Below are 23,015 nucleotides of genomic sequence, written 5' to 3' on the forward strand. Positions count from 1 at the left end.
ATACCCCGTTTATGGGTCATTGACAAAATCGAGTGTAAAGGAAAATCAATCTATTTTAAAATACATGTAGCAAGTTCTTAGAAATGTGCTTTTTATATTTGTTAGCCATATTGTTTTTACCATTTTCAAGGAAAGTTTAAAGGATTAGTTCACTTTCAAAACATTTTTTACTGATAATTTACTCATCCCCGTGTCATCCAAGATGTTCATGTCGAAAAGAAATTAAGGTTTTTGATGAAAACATTCCAGGATTATTCTCCTTATAGTGGACTTCAATGAACTCCAAATGGTTGAAGGTCAAAATTACAGTTTCAAAGGGCTTTAAATGATACTAGACGAGGAATAAGGCCTGTTTCACACTGCAAGCGTAAGCAGCGCATGAGCAGTACGTATTTTTTTCGGCACCCATGTTAACCAACGGATGCATTCACACAGGCAGCAAGAGCAGCGCATAAGCGCAAAGTCTCGTTTACACTGCACGCATGTGCGGCACGTTACGGCTGCGACGCGGCTACCGGAGCTGATTCACAGCCACTCTAGTCAATGCTCGTGTTTACACCAGCTGCGCCGCGGTGCGTTTGAGAAGCGTCCCAGAAACGGCTCGCCACGCCGCTTCGCTAAAGATAGGCGCCTCGCCTATTTTTGACGGACGGCGCGTCCAAGAAGCGCAGCTCAAATACAAAATAAAGTCAAAATAATCACCCTGAGTAAACTCCTGCTCATATTTCACATCACTACGATGCCAGAAACTGACTACAAGAGATTAGAAGTTGAAGAACTTGAAATTTCTTTGTTTTTGTTGTCCAAAACTAACCTGGATGCCAGCCGAACTTAGACCCGCCTACAACATTTTGAGGTCGGGGAGTTCGGTCTGGACTCGATCCGTAGAGGAGTAATTATGCCCGAACAGAAACTGTTCGGACCAATCACATTGTCAGGGCGATGATTGACAGATTATAACCAGAAACGTAATCAGCCACGTCATCAAAGAGCGCTTGGGGAGTTTGATTGACAAGCGATCTAACCAATCAGAACGCCGCATCCGCTATTTTGTCCGACAAAGCAGTCAGGAGTTAAGGTGCGTTCACGCGGCCTTGTAATTCCTGTAGTTACGAGATTCTAGCTTGTAAAAAGCGTTCACGTCCTCGTAGAGATCGTAGTTACAGCTTGTAAGCTGGGAGTTTTCTGAAAGCTCCCAGATGTACCACGTGGCCACTGTACCACCTGACCGCTGTAGATTGATTTATTAGGCGTTGATAGTGGTGCCATGGAAACGCATAATTCCCAGTCCAAGGACCAAAAGGACGTGAACAGCTCCGAGTATAACGTCACGTGTTGTCATTTCAAGATTCCGGTAAGTACGAGGTGACGTGAATGCAGCTTTAGATTAACCTCGGTGGAGTTAAACTTGAAAAATTGTGCATATTGACGTCTTTCCGCGTTTGAAACAACATTCATTCTCATGTTCATTCATGTTTATTTGATGCTATAAATGGACTCGTAGTAAGAGATGATCGGTTCACGAGCCTCTTGAGCTGAGGCGCTACAGAAATCTGTCACGATCATGGTCACAACCCATTAAAGAGCCACAAAACGGTTTTTATTGTTTGAATTTTTTTAATAACTACACAGTTTGAAAGCTGGGACTTTGTTTAATATCATAAGTAACCTGCTCTGTCTCGTCTGTCGATGTGTTGTCAGTTTCCTCTTTGCTCCGCAATGTATTTTTCACTGTGTGTGGCGTGACAGCGCCACGGCTTGTCGGACAAAGCAACAGTAACTAAGGGGGGCGAGTCTTTGCGAAAGGTCAATTAGTTTACAACAATGATGGCTGTTGTTGAAGAACTGAGATGTGTAGATTCCGCCATCGCGTCCGTTATAGAAGATATCGACAGCGCATTAATTTTAAAAGAGGAACAGAGGATCGCGATCAAGGCATTTGTCGATGGGAAAGATGTCTTTGCCGTCCTTCCTACGGGATTCGGCAAAAGTTTGATTTATCAGCTGGCACCGATGGTCGCTAAGAAGAGTTCTGTTGACAACTATGCGTCGCTCAACATACGTCACTTACTCTGTAGCTCTGATTGGTTGTAGGTCTATTCAATTGAGGTCTTTCCTGGATCGGTTGAAATACGCCCCCATAATCAAAGCCCAATGGAGCAGTATCAGACTCATATTCGAACTAGAATTGAGTATGACCACGTCAGGCTAGTCCATAACTGGAATTTTAAGTGTGTTAACTTCATCTGTATGGCTACAGCAAAATAAAGTATGGCATAGCAATAAAGACAATCAAACCGGACAAAATATACTAACCATTTAGCCGTTAAAAACATGAAAAAAATCAATGAAAAAAAAAACGTCAGACATGCAAATCTCGTGGTCTCAGGAATCCAGCCGCTTCGCTTCTGAAATGCTTCTGGTGTGTGTTGACACCGCTCAGAAGACAGAACAAAACCTTGCCGAAGCTGTAATGCAACGCACACGCGTGCAGTATAAACGAGGCTTCAAGCAGGAGCGTCGCGTAAGCAGCAGTGAAGCGGGGGTTTCGGCGCCGAGTCTATTTTTGCTGCGCTGCTGACGCTCAATTAAAGTGAAAGCACACTTTTGATGGACAAAATAAATATAATTTCACACACAAAATGTTCAAAATGCACAGAATACGCATGTCTAATGTGTTTTAACAAGAATTTGAGTATGACAGAAAAGAAAATTAAGAACCAAAAGTAATTATAGAAGACTTACCCATATAAACTTGTTTTTAATTATTCAGTTTGGGTTAAAGTATGGTGTATTATAAAAAAAAAAAAAAAACTAACTAAAGTAAACCAGCCAGAAAATATGATATATAAACATTATTTTAGTTATTACACAGAGATATATATATATATAGGCTGCAGCATACTCAAATCAAACCCGAGTTTGCTGGCTTTTTTTGCCGAGTTTGCTGTCTTGTAAACGTGCACGCGGCAGATGATGTAAAACACAAAGCTTACCTCATTCGTTTGCAGCAATGGATGACACAAGGCTTTTATTTATTTATTACGTTTATATGAGAATGTTGTACACCTCCCCATGTTAACAAACTTTCAAGACTCTCAAGTTTATAAAAGACCAACTTATAAAAACAAATTTATAGCTGTCTTTTTAAAGAAATGCTCACTTTATATGCAGCTTCGAGCCGCTGCTGTGACGCTGTACAAACGCTTGCAGTGTGAATACTCGCGCGTCTCTGCAGCTGCAGTGACGGTGTAGTTACGCTCATGCGCTGCTCACGTGATGCTCACGCTTGCAGTGTGAAACAGGTGTAAGGGTCTAATCTAGTGAAACGATCGGTCATTTTCGAAAAAAAATGTAAATGTATATGCTTTATATAAACAAATGATCGCCTTGCATGTGCCAAAACCGCAATTCTGCAAAACCGCAATTCCGTATTCTTCAAAAAGCTTACGCTGTATGTCCTACGCCTTCCCTATTCTACTTACGGAAAAAAAACGGAACTGGCGCTGCGTTCGTTCCACTTGCGCGTGCCTCAAAAGAGGATTTACAATGAGTTACAAAGATACATAACAGCTACGACTGTGTACACTACTTGGAATTTGCACTGCAGCGCCCCTACACCTTGATGCTCATGACAAGAATAGCATGTTATAGTTATCTTTATTGAAGTGAATTAGGTTTAAATCACCGTCATGCATGAATGAATTTTACACATAATAATCCAGGATGATCACATTACACAAAACTGAAATTGCATGTCAAAATAACACATTGTCGATATTTTTTGAGACGCCCAAAATTTCACATATCACATTTTCAGGGGAGCTCATGTCTTATTAAGGGGAGCCGAGCTCCTCCGTAGTTCGCACCCTGACTGCAATAATAATCCAATCTTAGACACTTCTAAAGACTTTAAATCCAAACTTTTTTTTTTGGCCGGGCAGTATATTATATAACTATCATTGTTTTTGTGGAGTTGATCTTGACCTTTTGACCTTGACACATTTATGAGAGTGTAGTCTGTAGTATTTATTTATTTATTTATTTTTTACATTTGTACCACCCTTTTGACTTGTATGTTAACCTTGCAATTAGGATGACCCGTGCTTTATTTCTTCTTTCCGTGATCTATTTGTTCTCGAAAAGATGTATGTCTTTAAGAAATGCTTTATTTTATTTATTGCACCCCTGAGGGCTTATTCAAGGAAATCCAGCTTGAAGATCATGAGGATTCTGATATCAGGACAGCCAGTCACAACGCATATAACGCCATAAGAACCACAGTTTACCTCAACCCGCTAGTTATCTCATTACGCTACACTCTGCAGTTGGCATTACAGGCTAAAATCAAACTATGTAATGACCAGAGCTATTTTAATCCCTGCATGGCACAGATTCAGTCTTTTGTACCTCTGTCAAATCCCGCTGTATTTTCAACAATTTTATTTATTAGACGATTTATCATTGCCACTCTCATGTGGCACATAAAAGGCCATATTAAACCTATACAGTCACTTTTACTATGAAGAATTCTTTGAATCAGAATAATCTATGTTTGGAAATAACACAAATAAGCCAAGTAGGGAAGTAGAAGTATGTGTTATTAAGCTGGTGCAATTTAAAGAGTCAAAATAGACAGCAGTGGCCCTGGAGCTAGATACCCAAACAGGTAGAAAACACCAGCTATGTAAATATGTCTATCTCAGATACAAGTTGAACACAAATAAAAGTTATTTTAATAAGTTGGCTAGAGCTGTGATGCAGCAGTTAGCTCACATGCCCCTGAAGTTGTCAATAAATGCATTAGAAGTCATCAATAATGTCAAGTTGTTAATGTTGCTGTTACTACAGCTTTCACCACGTCAGTGAAAGCTGAACTGCTGTCATTTTCTCTGACAGCTGTCTAAGCTTCGACACAACTAGTACATCCCCAGTTCTTCATCACATCACGCTCAGTTGACGTATTATGTTTTTATTTAAATTGAGACGAGTTAGCAAGATGGTGATTATTTGCTTCTAACTATGGAAGTGTGAGTGCTGTGAGTGAAGTAAGGGATTATATCAAATTACAGTCTCTTATTTGATACCTTGGTACGTCCCAGAGAACTTGAGGAATGATTAGCACCATCTTTGGTTTTGGAGGGTGCCAAGTCCTGACTTAATTATATCTGAAACAATTCACTTTCTTAAAGGGAAAGTAATTTATTTATCCATGCTGATCCAAATTTTTGAGGAATGCCCTGGCCACTCTTGACAATATAACTAATGGAAGTGAAGGATTAACCAATAAGTGTCATAAATGCGGTCCTTATGGTATGATCATATCATTTTGGGAAGTTGGGGGGTTAAAAAAGGTTATACTTATGAGGACAAGTGCGTTCAAATCACTGTTGTTGAGTTGGTACCTTTTGTTTTTACTCTACTTCTACAAAATAACAAACAAAATAATGCACATTGTGTTTTTTTTTTTTTTTTAAATCAATTTATGAAGCCAGTGTAAACTTAAAGGGATGGTTCACCCAAAAATGAAAATTCTGTAATTGTAATTAAAAGAATGTATTTGTTCTGTTGTACACAAAGGAAGATATCTTGAAGAATGTTTGTAACCAAGCAGACCTCACCCCCCGTTGACTACCATAATATTTTTTCCCTACTATGGTAGTCAATGGGGGGCGAGATCTGTATAATCCAGTTGTTCCCACTCATAACAGTGGCACATGTGCGCTCAACTTGTCATGACTTGAACATAGTAATACAACAGCATTGTGTAAACAGGTTTAACTGAAACTTTGCATGTTCATGAGAGTTGTTTCATCAACAAATCATTTCTCTGAGCTCAATCTTTTTATAAATCGTAGGATACAGTTCACAAAACTGGTCTGAATGAAAACACACTGATCTGGTTTCAAGTTTAACTTGGAATATTGCATGTGAGTCATTTGAACTTCATTTGTCATGACAAGATTAGCATTATTTTGGGTGAACTCATAGAATCATGGGGCACGCTCAGATTTTCTGATTTAATAATCAGATTTGACGGCACTCTGAACTTGTTCTAGTTCTTCCATGCCTGCTGTTTGAAATGCACAGTTTCCTTTGCTAAGTCCACAGCTAAGAAATAAGAGAGGGAAAGAATCACACAGAGCTCTAGGGATGGGAATTTTGTCCCTGATGCAAATAACCACATTGGTTCATCCACCCATATCTATATTATGCATAAAAGCAACTATATTTTTATGGAAGGAATGTAACACTGGAATTCATACACTGCAACAGTTCCTCACACATTGTGGGCATTCTGGGTGCTATGGGACCTGTTCATCTCAGTGCAATATAATAATGTGGTCTTGTTGTTTTTTTTTTTTTTTTTTTTTAGATTTCTTGACTCCAGAAACATGTGGGGTGGCCATAATGATGGTGACCAGCAAGGTCATGTGAGTGCACGAATGGAGACCAGCTTACCCATGGGTACCACCAGCATTTCTGTTTCCCAGCAACAGGCTCCTAAGAAGTTTGCTCCCGTTGTGGCTCCTAAGCCCAAGTTCAACCCCTATAAACAACCTGGGGAGGGAACACATGAGGGATCTGGTAAGATTTAAAGCCTTGACTTTTTAATTATTAGCATTTGAACATATTTGCATATGACCATGGTCAGAACGCATGTACGGGTTTGCAAAAAGTTTTTTTTTCCGCTGGAGGATCAGAACTGGGAAACCATAAACGAGAAACGGTGCATCAAATTGAATTACACAGACTAAAATGTGGCTTTTAACTGAAAACTCAAAATGCAAAACTCGCTTGAAATATCCAAGGATGTTACTGTACCCGGACTGCAGGACACAAGGACTCTTGGTCTGTCTTGCATCATACTAAAAAGTCTTGTCTGGTTCTTTGAAGCTGTCGTCTTGCCAATGACATTTTATTTTTGAGGACAGGTGACCATCTGACCATGAAAGTCCACCACTGGTAGCCATTTATATGCGGGGTCTATCTTAGCACTTTAAAAAAGACATCTGGAAAACACACTCACACACATATATATATATATATATATATATATATATATATATATATATATATATATATATATATATATATATATATATATATATATATATATATATATATATACCAAAATGTTTTCAGACACCTTGAACATTTAATTCATTAATACAGTTTATTCACTATAGTTAAAAAAAATGGTAATAAAATATGACAAGATCTCCGAGTTAAACTGTGTCATAAAAAATATATATATATATTTATATAATTTTTTTTTTAATACCAAAAATTATACACACAACAACAAATTATATAGACTAATTGTTAAATTGTCTCCCAAAATTTAATCCAAATTTCAACATATATGAATGTTTTTGCATTTTATTTTTAATGAAATATTAAACCAAGTTTATTTTAAAGAAATATGGCACAAGTATATTGTGTGTCAAAAGGCAGAGTCTTAAAATTCAGTTGATAGCTGATTGGTTCCTGTGGTTCCTTGATTGGCAAATTAATAAAGAAAAGCAATTGGCAATTTAAAAGTTGCATTCAAAAATTATTATTTTTAAAATAATTATTTTATTGTTACATTTAACTAGCATTAATTCAATTCAGTTTTAAATATGTTCATCCATTGATTTGTCAGTTTGAAATATGATTTATTAATTTATTCTTTTATTGTAATATTTAATTGCACTTCTAAACATAAACTGTTTTAAATGTTTATTCATTTGTCAATTTGAAAAGTGATTTGTCCATTTACATTTTTATTCCATACAAGAACACTTTTTTTGTTTGTTTTATGATAAGAAAATAGATATATTGTTCAAAATAAGGACACAAACTATTTTGGACATTTGGTTGTCAGCCTTGTAATATGTCTTTAGTTAAAGTGATGGATTACACCTGTGGTTATTCTGTTAGCACACCAATGGGAACTGATCTACTATAATAACCTTGAGACCACCTGGTGAAAAGTAATGAATTCATACTTTTTTGATTTAGGTGTCGAAATACTTTGTGTGTCCACTGTACAAAATAATTTAAAAAGTCCTCTGTTTGGAGGACTAAGCTAACATTACACACTGTGGGAGAGATTTATAAAGAATGAAGTTGTGTTTATTCATTATACAGACTGCAAGTGTTTAAAAATGAAAATAGTGACGGCTCTCTTGTCTCTTGTCGAAATACTTTCCTCTGTTCGTTTGTTTCAGCATTAATGACCAAAATCACCAAGCCAAGCTATAAGTTGTTCATGTGTAATCGCCTCACATGAGGTCTAATCAGGACTCTGTACTATATGTGAGAAGGTCTATGTTGGAGATGTGAATGTTTATGGGACTGTTTATGAGAATCATAGTTGGCTTATGTCCAGGTGTTCGGTAGCATGTGATGTTCACATTCACTGGAGGTCTTGGGTGACACATTCCATTAGAGTAACATGGCCCCAGTGTCACTGTTCAGCCCCTGATGGGTGGCAGGTGCCAAGTATGTGTCCCTCTGCTGTGCCAACTCCCTCCCCCTGTCATCTTTCTTATGCCCTGCTGCTCAGACTGTTAATGTTCCTCTCATTGTCTCTGTCTCTGATGATGTTCCTGGAAAAGAGACTCTGATTATGATGTATGAGTTGAATGTCATAACTAGTTATTGTTATTGTCCCTTACATAAAAAGTTAATTAGTTACATGGTACTGAATTATTGCTATATTTGTATTACCATTAGGGATGCATCTCTAAAAAGTAATTCAGGGGACATGTTACCACAACTTGTGCATAATTTAAACTCAAATTTCTGCGTTAATTGATGTTTAAAAAAAAAAAAAAAGCTGTAGAAACTTTATTACATTTTCTTGATAATTTCGTAAATTAAGCAGTGGATTTCTAGCTCCCAACATGACTGGATAAGGAGCATAAATGTTGAAATTAAGTATTTTATGTGTTTGTTTTTGTAGTCAAAGAAAAGACCTGTTAGTGCTGTTATGTTTGACATTTAAAAGAGTTTCTGTAATGCTGAAGTTTTTGTAGTTACCATTTTGCTGAAGAGTATGAAGTTAAACACTACATTGACTCCATAAGCAATGACTGTGCTAATGCCACAAGTAATATTTTACTTGTTCATTAAATATACATGCTAAACAAGTTATATTTAAGCATGTTCTATGATAGCTCTGGATAGAAATAGATAAGATTAATAGGTTCCAGGGTTACAACTCAAGTAGTTGGAGCGACTTAATTTTTTTGAATAATCAACTTAAAATTTTTTGTTTGTGCCACAAATTATTAAGTTCCTTTAACTCACTGTTAAATCAAATGATTGTTGGTTGAACGTAATTTCACTCTGAGTTTTTATAACTCAAAAAAAAAAAGAAAAAAACATATTGCAATTGCACCAGATTTCTATGTTAACACTATGATACTTTTTGTTTTTGTTTGTGGTGAGGAAGTTTTTTTTTTTTTTTTGCAAGAACATATGGGCGATGTTTTGCATATGTGAAAATGCAAAACCTAAATATAAAAGTTTTGTCAAAAGTATGTGAAATCCTCAGAGTACCTAGATGTTTTCTATCGATATTTTGTTATATAAAGTTTAAAAAGTTGCAGCCAGCCAGAAAAATAAAGCCAATAAGCCATGAAGCTCATATTTACAAGCATACGTGCAGAGTTGCATGAGTTATTGATTACTGATTACAGACACATGGCTCTTGGGTATTACGTAAATATGAGTGAAAGCACATAAATGCTCAAAAGTGTTACTTTGATTTCTTTGCAGTGTCTACCCAGACAGGCATTTTTGTATTCCGTGGACATAAAGTCTTAGCTAACGGCATGCCCTTTAGCAATTTGTTAATTTTTTTAAAGGGTATTTTTGGGAATTTGTTTCTGCAATAAAAGTGCTCTTTTCTTGCATTAATTGGCTGATAGCAGCTCTGTCAGATAGGGGTTTCCATGGTTACAGTGTGGGCTTTCTGGACCCTAAAAAGCTTTCTGATTAGAAATGTGACTTTAACTTAATCTCTATGGTGAAAATTGTATTAATTAAGTTGTTCTATTTTTAAATATTTCACAGGAAAATAAGAAAGATAGAGGACCTTGAGGGCTTATTTTATGCTGTAACCCTTCTCCTCTTTGATGGTGTGAGAGCGACAGAGACCTGCCTTTGTTTCAGATGAAAAGCGATGGTGAGATTATTGGAGGGAGTTCTCACACGTCTGTCCCAGTCAAACAGGCAGCTTTATGCAAGACAGAGTTATCAGAGCTTACTTTGTCCCATTTTAATTTTACAATACTAGAGTGAACAAAGAGAAACATGCTCCAATGCCTTCAACCAATGTGCTGAATTAACGCATTTTTGTCGTTTTGGATGTTTACTTCAATGATCAATCTTCTTGATGTAGGGCTGTCAAAGTTAACACATTAAAATATATAAAAATCAATTATAGACATTATGACTGGATTAAAAAAAAATCAGATTGACATTGCAAATGCTCCATTCTGTTCTGTATAATTCTTAAAAACTGATTGGAACCTTCGAAGTTGATTGAAACTAATCGCAGCCACAGCGCAAGCGTCTTTCTCTCACACAAAAGTCCCTAGCATACCACCTGTTTCTCTGTAAATGATGGAGAAAGTCTCTCTTTACGGGTAATTTATTTATAAACCAGACTCACAAGGGACAGTTAACAAAAATTAAATTCATTTGCATTCTTTATGTGGTGTATTTTAAAGATTATACCTATGAGTAAAACATAAAGGAGAGAGGACTGCAGTTAAGAAGCAAAAACATCGCTACACATGTAAGAATATGTCCATAAAGTGCTGGGGAACGTTGGTATTTTTTGTGTTTTGCAACTTTCGAATATAATTGCATTATTTCTATCTTTTGCTATCCACTATCTGTACCTTTTGATGCAGTTTAAGAATTACAGAATCAGTTCTTTTACTAATAATATGAAACAGTAATTAATGAGCTAGGTTGTAGGCAATATTTCATTCCAATTACACCACATTTTAGCCCAATTTTTGCTGATGTTCCTTTAATTCTGCACTAGTTCACTGAAATAATCTTTTTCTTAACTTTCATTAATCTTACAGTTACACAGAGCTCAGAGAGCACAAAGGAAGAGTTTGTGCACAGGTCTGTGTCACGCTAGAAGGGCTCTCGTGGGCTTTGCGGTTCACACTTCTGCAAATTTTAGGGTGTCTCTATCTAAACAAGGTGCTTGAAAAACAGTATCAGCCTTCTATTATCCAATATTTGCCACAGGAAGTGGATGCGTTGTGTAATATCTCCTTTATGCTTCTGTGTATTACCGCCAGCTTGCAGCTGCTTATGACAATGTGAAGTCAAGGCTAAGTAACATAAAAACAAACCAATGAAATATAGCCATGGCTGATCAAGACTGACAGTGACAAACATGTTTTTATTATTATTATTATTTGTTTGTCAGGTATTACTTCAGGACATGTTTCTTATGGATTAGTTTAAACAACAGACAGTTGGTCGGTGTACCTCAGTTGTTTACTTTTTGGCATTGAGTACATATTTTTTGGGTGGATTATGATATTTTGGAATTGTTTTTATGTTATATTCTGTTTAAGGGCCTGTTTAAAGCTGATTGTGTTATTTATTCAGTCAGAAAATGGCCAGTGCAGCCTTGTACCTGAATAAAAGTGTTTCTCCAGACACTTGACTGTTGCCAATATAGAATTAGTATGCCTCTACTGATTTATTCATTCCGTTTTATCATTTAGTATCGGCTACATGCGATGTTAAAGAGTGGTCAGACGACACACATATTTGAATTCTGCCTGTTATCACTGTTCGCCGCCGTCTGTTGTATTCAGTGCTATGACTTCATGTCTGACTAACCTCTTGACTTATTCTGAGCTTCTGTCTGGAACATTTCTAATTGAAGGTTGAAAGGCAGATACAGAACATAAAAGCTGTTTTAGGTCCTGTATCTGCCCATGTGCTATTGTGTGAGAAAATGTGCAGGAAGATAGGGTGAGTTGAGGCCGTGATTTGAGGGCAGTTCATTAGGCCTCTATTACAGCGGATAAGCCCAATTCCTTGGCAAGCTAATTGACTTTTTATTAATGGAGATAAGTGAACGTGTCAATTATCTTAGCAAGGGTACTTTATATTAAGTAAAGAACATCATAGTAGATAAAGCAAATAGTAATAGGGAATCATTGTAAAGGTGTCTCGTCAAAGTGAGAGTTTGTACAGGGATAATGAGGTTTTTAACGCTGATGTTCACATTAAATTAATCTGATGGGAAATGTGGAACAACCTGTGTGTGTGTGTGTGTGTGTGTGTGTGTGTGTGAAGCTGCATAAGGTATGAAAACTCTTTGGATTTACCTGGATTTCTGCATAAATTGGTCATAAAATTTGACCAAATCCTTTAAAAAAAGTCTAAACATTCTTGTTTGAGACAGCACACACTGTATATGTTCATTAAAAACACGTGAACATGTTTGTGTTATTTGTTTGAGCAGACTGCAGACTAATGCATTAATAAATAATAAATATAATAAGAAAATAATAATTAGATGTAGGGCTGCACGATTAATCAGATGATTAAAAACAAAAACATTGAATTCCCGCTTAAACGATTTAGCTTATTATGAAATCGCAAAGCTGCGATTATTTTTATATGCGCGGCTTGTCAATGAACTATGGCTCCAAATGCTAATCCATCTGATAGCACTGCGAGTTTGAATCGCTTATAATGTGCATTTGAAAAAGTAACACGCGTCAAACATCGTTCCAGACATTAGAAGCATTTATTAACATCTTGTCCAACAAATGACAACATGTTTTTACTCCAAACTCACTTTATAATGACAATTGAGCATCCTTCTGTGAGATGATGTGGCTTCTTACGCAGAATAAGGCAATCGTGTGTTTATTAAGGCCAGAACACACCAAGCCGACGCCGACAAACTAGTGGCAACGAAAGCAGACTGCGGCGTTGGCTCACGTCGGCAGCGTCTGTGTCCAGAGTTGCCCTGACACACCAAACCGACGCTAAACAGCCGACGGCCAAGTAGCATGTCCGTTCTGCGCCTGCGTGAGATGAAATGCCTTTCCGTACCAGCAGGCGGCAGTATCTGAACAGCCAATCAGAATGATCAGATGGCCCGACGGACCGACGAGCTCCAACGCCGATTCAACATTTCGAATCGGCCGAAAAAAAGCCGACGAGGACCAACTTCAGCCGACGTTGCAGAACACACTGAGAAAACTTAGTCGGCCGACGAAGAAAAACTGCCCGACGGCCAACCGTTGGCTTGGTGTGTTCCTGCCTTTAGTCATGTTTAATCGATCAAAACTTTTCAATCTTCTGTTTATTCAGCTACAGCGATAGTATGGGATTTGCTTGAATGACACGTGTTCTACTTCGGCAACAGGGCATATTTGCAGTTTCTGCGCCCTCTGGCTTTCAGATGGAGAAGCATTTACTACTGATCACAGAGCCGTACAGCTCTGACAAGCTGCGCATTAAATAATCGCAGCCTTTGCCAAATTACGTCCGATAAAATTGAGATAAATCGTGCAGCCCTAATTAGGTGTGATTATTGCCTTATATTTAATCAAATTCTCCTTTGAGCACTGTTGAGGGGATTTGTAAACACCTCTGATTGGCTGCGCTCAACATATATTACTGTGATTGGCTATAATGATCAACGCCTCAAAAACATGTTGTAAATAGACATCAATGATGCTCTTCACCAAGCGTTTACACAGATACACACGGGAGCATTTGAAAGCAGGCGTCTGTCATGGACCGGTCTGCTGATAGACGTCTGCTTTCAAACGCTCCCGCTTCGGTTTTCGAAACACTTTCAAATTCAAACACTTCCATGTGCTTTCAAATGCTCCCATGCGTTGATCACTGTAGCCAATCACAGACATGTATGTTGAGCGCGAGAACACAATGGCCAATCAGAGGTGTTTACGAATCTGCTCAACAGCACTTAAAGCATCACATTTTTTAAAATTTCAGTACCGACTTGGTATCACGGTTGGTACTTTTGACAACACTAATTTAATCACATGCAATTTCTCTCATTCTGCAAATGTAGACAAGTCTGTGTCATCCTGCTAAATAAATAAATAAATAAATAAACAATTGGAAGTGATACTTGTTTTGTTGGAGCTGTGGCCTAACAGTCTCTGTCCCAAACACATTAATCTGTGGTGCTCATGTAGCTTGTCCCCTCTCTATATCAAAAAGTGGCAACAAGCCAGTTTATGACTTCTCTTTACTGTCCTATTTTTATCAGTGGGCAACTATTAGCAGATACCCATATCTTTATCCAATATTATGTTCTTGTTTTCATGACCATGGCACCCTGTGATGTGACAAACCTCAAAATTGCCTGTTATGTACATTAGTTTAGAGTTAGTCAACTCAGCGCAGTTAAACAGTTAAACACCTGCATGTCTAATTCACAGCGGATAGTCAGTAAAAACAGGAACTTGTTCACTCGGTTGTTCAAGAAAGCAAAACCAAACAAAAGAATGAAGGGTGTGTGAACACCTGCTTTACATAGTTTCCAGACCGTGATGCTTTTTAGTGACAAGCTTGTGTATTTTCTTCTGTATTGAAAGAACAAAGTGTTTTTTCGATTGCAGTTTTACTAGTGTGAAATCAGTGACCTCAACGTCTTATTTACTTATACTGGGGAAGCAATTAGTTGCTCAACACTTGATGCACAACCTCAAAAATACATATACTTGCACACTCAAACTCCAGCACACACACATGTACTGTATCTAATTTCTGTGCAAGTGAGTTCACTGTGCTATAAGAAAAATAACATCTGTGCAATGCAGAGAAAAGGTCTGTCAGCTTTATTTTTTTCAGACTCTGTTTTTAGCAACACTTGGGACCACCTGACAGGGTGAATGGCATTGGCAAGTGTCAGTTTGCTTCTCCCCTTCCCACTACCAACAAATTGGTTACACTGGTCACAGGAATTGCAATAAAATGTGACATATTTTTAATTGTAAAGGGCAAAGATTCAAGTCTCTCCACCTAATATGTACTATAATTAATTAATAATTTTTTTTCCATTTTGGTTTGCCAGTCTATGACTTTTCTGTAACCCTCACAGGTTCCTCTTTAACTTTTTTGGCTCAAATGTTCTGCTGTGCAAAGTGTGTTCTAACTAAATCTATCAAATACATATTATAAGTCAAACATAAGACTCTCAGACGCAGTCCTAGACGCCCGTAATGTAGAACTTTACGGTGGCTGTGGGCTGCAGTGATCAGCACATGCCGCGGAGCCTGACATTTACCATGACCCGCTGTGTCTGCTGTTCTTTACATCATTACATTTCACCACATGTGTACAATTCACTTGTGTACAAGTGACACCACTCAAAAATGAAAATTCTGTCACATGTATAACACAAAAGATGACATTTTGAAGAATGTTGGTAACTAAAGAGCTTTGGTGACCATTGACTTCCACCAATCAGGCATAACATTATGACCACCTTCCTAATATTGTGTTGGTGCCACTTTTGCTACCAAAACAGCCCTGACCTGTCGAGGCATGGACTCCACTAGACCCCTGAAGGTGTGCTGTGGTATCTGGCACCATGTATGATGCGAGGTGGGGCCTCCATGGATCAGAATTGTTTGTTCAGCACATCCCACAGATGCTCGATTTGGATTGAGATCTGGGGAATTTGGAGGCCAAGTCAACACCTCAAACTCGTTGTTGTGCTCCTAAAACCATTCCTGAACCATTTTTGCTTTGTGGAAGGGCGCATTATCCTGCTGAAAGAGGCCACAGCCACCAGGGAATACCGTTTCCATGAAAGGGTGTACATGGTCTGCAACAATGCTTAGGTAGGTGGTACATGTCAAAGTAACATCCGCATGGATGGCAGGACCCAAGGTTTCCCAGCAGAATATTACCCAAAGCATCACACTGCCTCCACCAGCTTGCCTTCTTCCCATAGTGCATCCTGGTGCCATGCGTTCCACAGGTAAGCGATGCACACGCACCCGGCCATCCACGTGATGTAAAAGAAAACATGATTCATCAGACCAGGCCACCTTCTTCCATTGCTCCGTGGTCCAGTTCTGATGCTCACGTGCCCACTGCTGCCACTTTAGAAAAGTCACAGTGCACTGCTAGCACTTGGTGGACAGGGGTCAGCAGGAGCACCCTGACTGGTCTGCGGCTATGCAGCCCCATACGCAACAAACTGCGATGCACTGTGTATTCTGACACCTTTCTATCAGAACCAGCTTTAACTTCTTGAGCAATTTGAGCTACAGTAGCTCGTCTGTTGGATCAGACCACATGGGCCATGCCTTCACTCCCCACATGCATCATTAAGCCTTGACCGACCATGACCCTGTTCACCACTGTTCCTTCCTTGGACCACTTTTGATAGATACTGACCACTGCAGACCGGAAACACCCCACAAGAGTTGCAGTTTTGGAGATGCTCTGACCCAGTTGCCTAGCCATCACAATTTGGCTCTTGTCAAACTCGCTCAAATCCTTACGCTTGCCCATTTTTCCTGCTTCTAACTAGAGTTGTCAAAAGTACAGACTCCAGTACCAATCAGTACTAAAATGTAAAAAAATGTGACGCTTTGAGCACTGTTGACCGGATTCGTAAACACCTCTGATTGGCCATTGTGTTCACTCGCTCATCAGATATATCTGTGATTGGCTATGATCAACGCACGGGTACCGAAGTCAGTACTTTTGACAACTCTACTTCTAACACATCAACTTTAAGGAAATAATGTTCACTTGCTGCCTAATATATCCCACCTACTAACAGGTGCCGTGATGAAGAGATAATCAGTGTTATTCACTTCACCTGTCAGTGGTCATAATGTTATATCTGATCGGTGTGTGTGTGTGTGTGTGTATGTATATGTATATATGTATATATGTATATGTATATATATATATATATATATATATATATATATATATATATATATATATATATATATAATATGAAGAGTTTGGTTCCAAAATGCGATTAACGCCATTTTCAAAAAATTGAGTTTCCGCCAAATTCAGTATTGTATCTGGTCGGTATTGAAAAGTCATTCATTAATTTTGCGCAAAATGCGATATCCATTGTGTTATTCTGTCATGTTTTCTCCCTTTCTTTCCAAAACGCGACAAACGCCAGTCTCCTTTTTCTGCAGAACGTGATATATCCGCTCAACCAATCACAGCGCACCATTCCACGCACTGTAAACATTGACGTTTTTAATGCCAATGTACTCGGCAAATGTGTTTATGTAACCGTGCGGTGGCGCCAGATACTCTTTAATCGGTAATGGCAAATAATTCATAACATTAACAAGATGACCATTTTGGAAGCGACGGCTGAATGTATTTTTAGTAAAATGTCTGTATATAAGATAGATTTTGGCAAAGTTTAGACTCTGTCATATATGTGAATCAACTTACTTTGTTGTGTATTTTCAATTTGAAAAATAACTTTTATATTGATGGATTAATTGCATTTTGGAAAAAAAAAAAGTGTCAAGGATTTATTGCATTTTGGGGGGAAAAAAAAACGTTTTTATAATAAACTTTTTAAAATCAAAATGTAGATTTGAATTTTTAATGTTTTTATATCCAAAAGATGCTATGTGAATGTTTGAAACAGAAAATAGTGGTTTTCATCTTGCCACTTTCTTGGTAAAGAAAACACCTTTTTAGTCAAAATAATCAAAATGGAGTTATTGCATTTTGGAACCAAACTCTTCATATATATATATATATATATATATATATAATATATTTATATTTATATAAATATTCTCGTCGCTTTATAATATTAATATTGAACGACTGTACTCACATGAACCGATTTAAATATGTTTTTAGTACCTTTATGGATCTTGGAAGTGTCCATTGCTCCCTATGGAGGCCTCACGGAGCTATCGGATTTCAACTAAAATATCTTAATTTGTGTTCTGAAGATTAACGAAGGTCTTACGGGTGTGGAACGGCATGAGGGTAAGTAATAAATGACAGAATTTTCATTTTTGGGTGAACTAACCCTTTAAGCAGTCTTTAGGAGCCCTACTCTGGTTTAGTAAGTTGTAATGCTTTGCATTATCTTTTGTACAAGACCCAATCATGATAATCTGGTTTTTGAAAAGTCAAACACACTTCAAAACAAACTTTTGTGTCAAAAATAACTGTTTCTGTTTTCCGGAAAACATATGTTTATTACAAATGGAAAACATTGTTTAGTAGAGAGGGTACTTGTGAATAAGCACATAAGATGATAAAAGAATTTGGGTAATGCTCTCTGAGCTGTGTTGTGCAAGTATTATCATATCAGTGAATAATGTATGCTGTTGAAGGGTCCAAGAAAACATCTGGGTTAAAATAGTAGTTTCTTAATGAAATATGGAAGGTTTGTGTTTGTGCATTTGCCCTTTTTTTTTTCTCGCTCAGTATTAATGTGTCAAATGTTTTCACTAAAGTTAAATATGAGTACTTCATATTAAAATCGCATAGAGCTTTAGGTTAGATTGCAGTAGGCCTGTAATCCAAAAACTAATTTTGAGAAGTGTAATCCAGACACATGACTGCCGTTTTTATCTCTCGTAACTTCATTGTCTCTTTCGATTTAAGAGGATTAAACTACCAAATATTTGGGTGGCCACTTGGAAACTTTACATATAATACAATTTGCATGATAAACAATTTGGCATAAAAGCTATCAAAATTTTTCAGGGTATTATCGGACTGTTTTGAATGTGCATCTTAGCTCTTTGACATTGTCCTAAATATTTGAACAACAATTACCTGAATGAAAAAAAAAGTCTGTTTACTTGAGAGCACATTTGTTTTTATTGTTTTGGACTAAGGATGCACCAATATTAACATTTCTTTCGATATGATTCTGTCACTTTACGCTGGTTAAAATAGCATGACGAAGGAGAAATACTCAAATAGGTTTTATTCAAAATTCTAAAAACACAACATTTACAAACTAGACTTCATCATATACATTAATGAGAACCCACAAAGGATGAAACACAGGGCTTAAATACATACAGCAATTATTAATGTAGCATGCGAACACAATCAAAAACCATGGAGACAAACTAGAGATTAATGAGTAACCAAGGAAACTAACAATGAATGAGGCAAATGGGAACAGGGGGAACAAACTAAAACACAAAGAAACTAAAGACATAGAATAAACCTTAACAATGATAAGCAGCTATGGCATGTGCTTTCAGAAATGTTTATAATATATAATATATATATATTATATAATATATTGCCAAAAGTATTGGGACACCTCTCCAAATCATTGAATTCAGGTGTTCCAATCACTTCCATGGCCACAGGTGTATAAAATCAAGCACCTAGGCATGCAGACTGCTTCTACAAACATTTTTCGAAAGAATGGGTCGCTCTCAGGAGCTCAGTGAATTCAAGCGTCAGCAGCCATATCACCCTGTAGCCCAAGACTGGTTGCCCACTGAAGCTAAGCAGGGCTGAGCCTGGTTAGTACCTGGATGGGAGACCTCCTGGGAAAACCAGGTAGCTGCTGGAAGAGGTGTTAGTGAGGCCAGCAGGGGGTGCTCACCCTGTGGTCTGTGTGGGTCCTAACACCCCAGTATAGTGACGGGGACACTGTACTGTAACAAGCACCGTCCTTCGGATGAGACATTAAACCGAGGTCCTGACTCTCTGTGGTCATTAAAGATCCCATGGCACTTCTCGTAAAAGAGTAGGGGTGTAACCCCGGTGTCCTGGCCAGATTCCCTCCATAGACCCTTACCAATCACAGCCTCCTATTAATCCCCATTCATTGAATTGGCTCTTTCACTCTCTCTCCTCTCCACCTACAACTGATGTGTGGTGAGCGCACTGGCGCTGTTGTACTGTGGCTGCCGTCGCATCATCCAAGTGGATGCTGCACACTGGTGGTGGATGAGGAGAGACCCCTGATATGATTGTAAAGCGCTTTGGGTGTACAGTTGTACATAGGAAAGCGCCTTATAAATGCCTCATTCATTCATTCATTCATTCATGGTCAGCACATGCTGAGGCGCACAGTGCGCAGAAGTCGGCAACTTTCTGCAGAGTCAATAGCTACAGACCTCCAAACTTCGTGCGGCCTTCACATTAGCTCAAGCACAGTGCGTAGTGAGCTTCATGGAATGGATTTCCATGGCCGAGCAGCTGCATCCAAGCCTTACATCACCAAGTGCAATGCAAAGCGCCGGATGCAGTGGTGTAAAGCACGCTGCCACTGGACTCTAGAGCAGTGGAGACGTGTTCTCTGGAGTGACGAATCACGCTTCTCTGTCTGGCAATCCGATGGACGAGTCTGGGTTTGGCAGTTGCCAGGAGAACGGTACTTACCTGACTGCATTATGCCAAGTGTAAAGTTTGGTGGAGGGGGGATTATGGTGTGGGGTTGTTTTTCAGGGGTTGGGCTTGGCCCCTTAGTTCCAGTGAAAGGAACTCTTAATGCTTCAGCATACCAAGACATTTTGGACAATTTCATGCTCCCAACTTTTTGGGAACAGTTTGGGGATGGCCCCTTCCTCTTCCAACATGACTGTGCACCAGTGCACAAAGCAAGGTCCATAAATACATGGATGAGAGAGTTTGGTGTGGAAGAACTTGACTGGCCTGCACAGAATCCTGACCTCAACCCGATAGAACACCTTTGGGATGAATTAGTGCGGAGACTGCAAGCCAGGCCTTCTCGTCAACATCTCTGTCTGACCTCACAAATGTGCATAATCTTTAGCAGCAGCAGGTCTTAAAGTCACAACAGCCTAATAAACCAGTTGCTGTGATGTCTGTCTTTAATGTAAATCAAAGAACAAAGAAGGTAACAGAGAAAGTTGTAACTTTAATAAGGATTAATCTATATTTAATTTATAATTCATGCAGTGAAGTGGTTAATAACTTTATTCAATTTCTGTTTATTTCCTACCTGTTAGACCGGTATAGGAAGGCCACAGGTAAATATGACATTTATTATAATGGGTTTATATGAATATTGTTTTAAGATAATTTAAATTAAAAGGTATATATTTTTTAAAGCCTAATAAATGTTGAAATTGATAGCTTTTAGTTATACTGTAATGTTGAATGTCTATAATTAATGCTTAAAAAAGTCAGTTTCATAGAGACATCAGTATCAGTATTAGTATCAGTGATACTGGCCTCCATTCATAAAAAGATGCCATTAAACAAATATTTAAAATATACTGTCTTTACGCTGTTTCTACATTAATTTGGAGAGTAACCATGAAATTATTATGGTAACACTTTACAATAAGGTTCATTAGTTAATATTAGTTAATTGCATTAGATAACATGAACTAATAAAGAACTGAACTTATACAGCATTTATTAATCTTTGTTCATGTTAATTTCAGCATTTACTAATACATTATTGAAATCTTGTTAACATTAGTTAATGCACTGTGAACTAACATGAACAAACAATGAACAGCTGTATTTTCATTAACTAACGTTAAGGAAGATTAGTAAATACAGTAACAAAAGTATTGCTCATGGTTAGTTCATGTTCGTTAATACATTTAACTAATGTTTAACTAATGAACTAAAGAATTGTAAAGTGTTACCATTATTACAGTATAAAAATATTAAAAACTCTAATGTGTTCATGATTACAGGAAATATATATATATATATATATATATATATATATATATATATATATATATATATATACACCCCCCCCCCCCCTCCAACAAATATACGCTAGGTCAGACATCTATGCTTGTTATCAGAGGATAAAGGGGAGATTATAGCTGTTTACATTAATGTTTACTTTTTAAATCAATCTCAATGTGGATCTGATATAAAATTGTGGATTAGAATAAATGCAAATGAGGGACTTCACTTACTAGCAAAAGACCCCCAAGGCTCCCCCATCTCATTGGGTTGGGGGAGTCAGATATGGGCCATGAGGAGCTTTGCTTTGAAGAGTTGTTTAATTTTGTCAGGTTTTCAGACATGATTTAATCAAAGTATAGAGGTGAAAATCACAACATCTGAAGCTGTAAACTTGTGCAGTTTCTAGGCAGATTTGTTCCTGCTTGGCAAATATTTCCCCATAAAGGGATAGTTCACCCAAAAATTAAAGTTCTGTAATTACTCAACCTCATGCTATTTCAAACCTGTGAATCTGGTTTTCAACATTGTTAAAATATCTTCAAGATATTTAAAGAACTATCACATTAGGAATGATACCAGAAAGACAGAAAGAAAACGAGCTGATTAAGAATAACCAAAACATTTTTATTTAGTTATACATGATGAAAGAAAGTCCTTTTGGAGCAGGTCCCTGTCCAAGCAGTCAGAAGGAGGAAGACGGAAAGCCACCAATGCCTGCCGGTAGACAGAGCCTGCTAGGGGTGAGAGCCTATCCCTTGACTTTGACCCAGCCTGGATGCGATAAGTTGAGGGTGTCGTCTGGAAGTTTCTTGTAGGACAGGGACCTAGACTGGTGGGCGTTGGTGTGGTGGTGGGAAGTAAAGTACTTGGCGAACTGATAGAAAAACATGGCTTTAGTGGGGTTTTAATATGGAAAAGGGGATGAATGAGTGACGTAATTACTACTAATTACAGATGCCTATTTTGTGAATGAGTGACATATCTGAATGAGTCTTCCTGGCAAAACTAACGCAAAGCTAGTATGTTTTATAATAAATGGTTTTCCTGCTGTTTGAGCAGTTTTAACTTTAGTCATCCTTACAGGATGTGTTTGTGTGTTCAAAAACAACTAAATAGAGCACAACTAAATGAATATATTAATTTCGGAAGCCTCTGCCTATTAAATGATGTACTCATTTGCCACAAATTATCTTCTTTTAGTGACTTTTCTCAGCAAATATTGATTTGCGAATAATTATGATTAATGTTTAAATAATTGGATTCATTTGATTTAATAATCAGCATGTCATGTAATTAAGTAACAAAAAATTGCCCTA

The 23,015-nt window shown here is 37.8% G+C and overlaps 1 protein-coding gene and 1 pseudogene across 6 annotated transcripts in view; both read left to right on the forward strand.

Annotated features, from left to right (window-relative positions):
• Window positions 1-23,015, forward strand: part of LOC125273912 (LIM domain containing preferred translocation partner in lipoma) — a 278,126-nt gene that overhangs the window by 112,678 nt on the left and 142,433 nt on the right. For all 6 annotated transcript variants that reach the window (XM_048199720.1, XM_048199723.1, XM_048199721.1 and 3 more), the window contains one exon: window positions 6,377-6,588. In XM_048199720.1, the coding sequence (XP_048055677.1) occupies window positions 6,396-6,588 (193 nt within the window). In that variant the 5' untranslated portion in view covers window positions 6,377-6,395. The remainder of the gene's footprint in view (window positions 1-6,376; window positions 6,589-23,015) is intronic.
• LOC125274503 lies at window positions 19,472-19,588 on the forward strand (annotated as a pseudogene).

This window comes from Megalobrama amblycephala, linkage group LG8, assembly GCF_018812025.1.
Source record: "Megalobrama amblycephala isolate DHTTF-2021 linkage group LG8, ASM1881202v1, whole genome shotgun sequence".
Lineage (NCBI taxonomy): Eukaryota > Metazoa > Chordata > Actinopteri > Cypriniformes > Xenocyprididae > Megalobrama > Megalobrama amblycephala.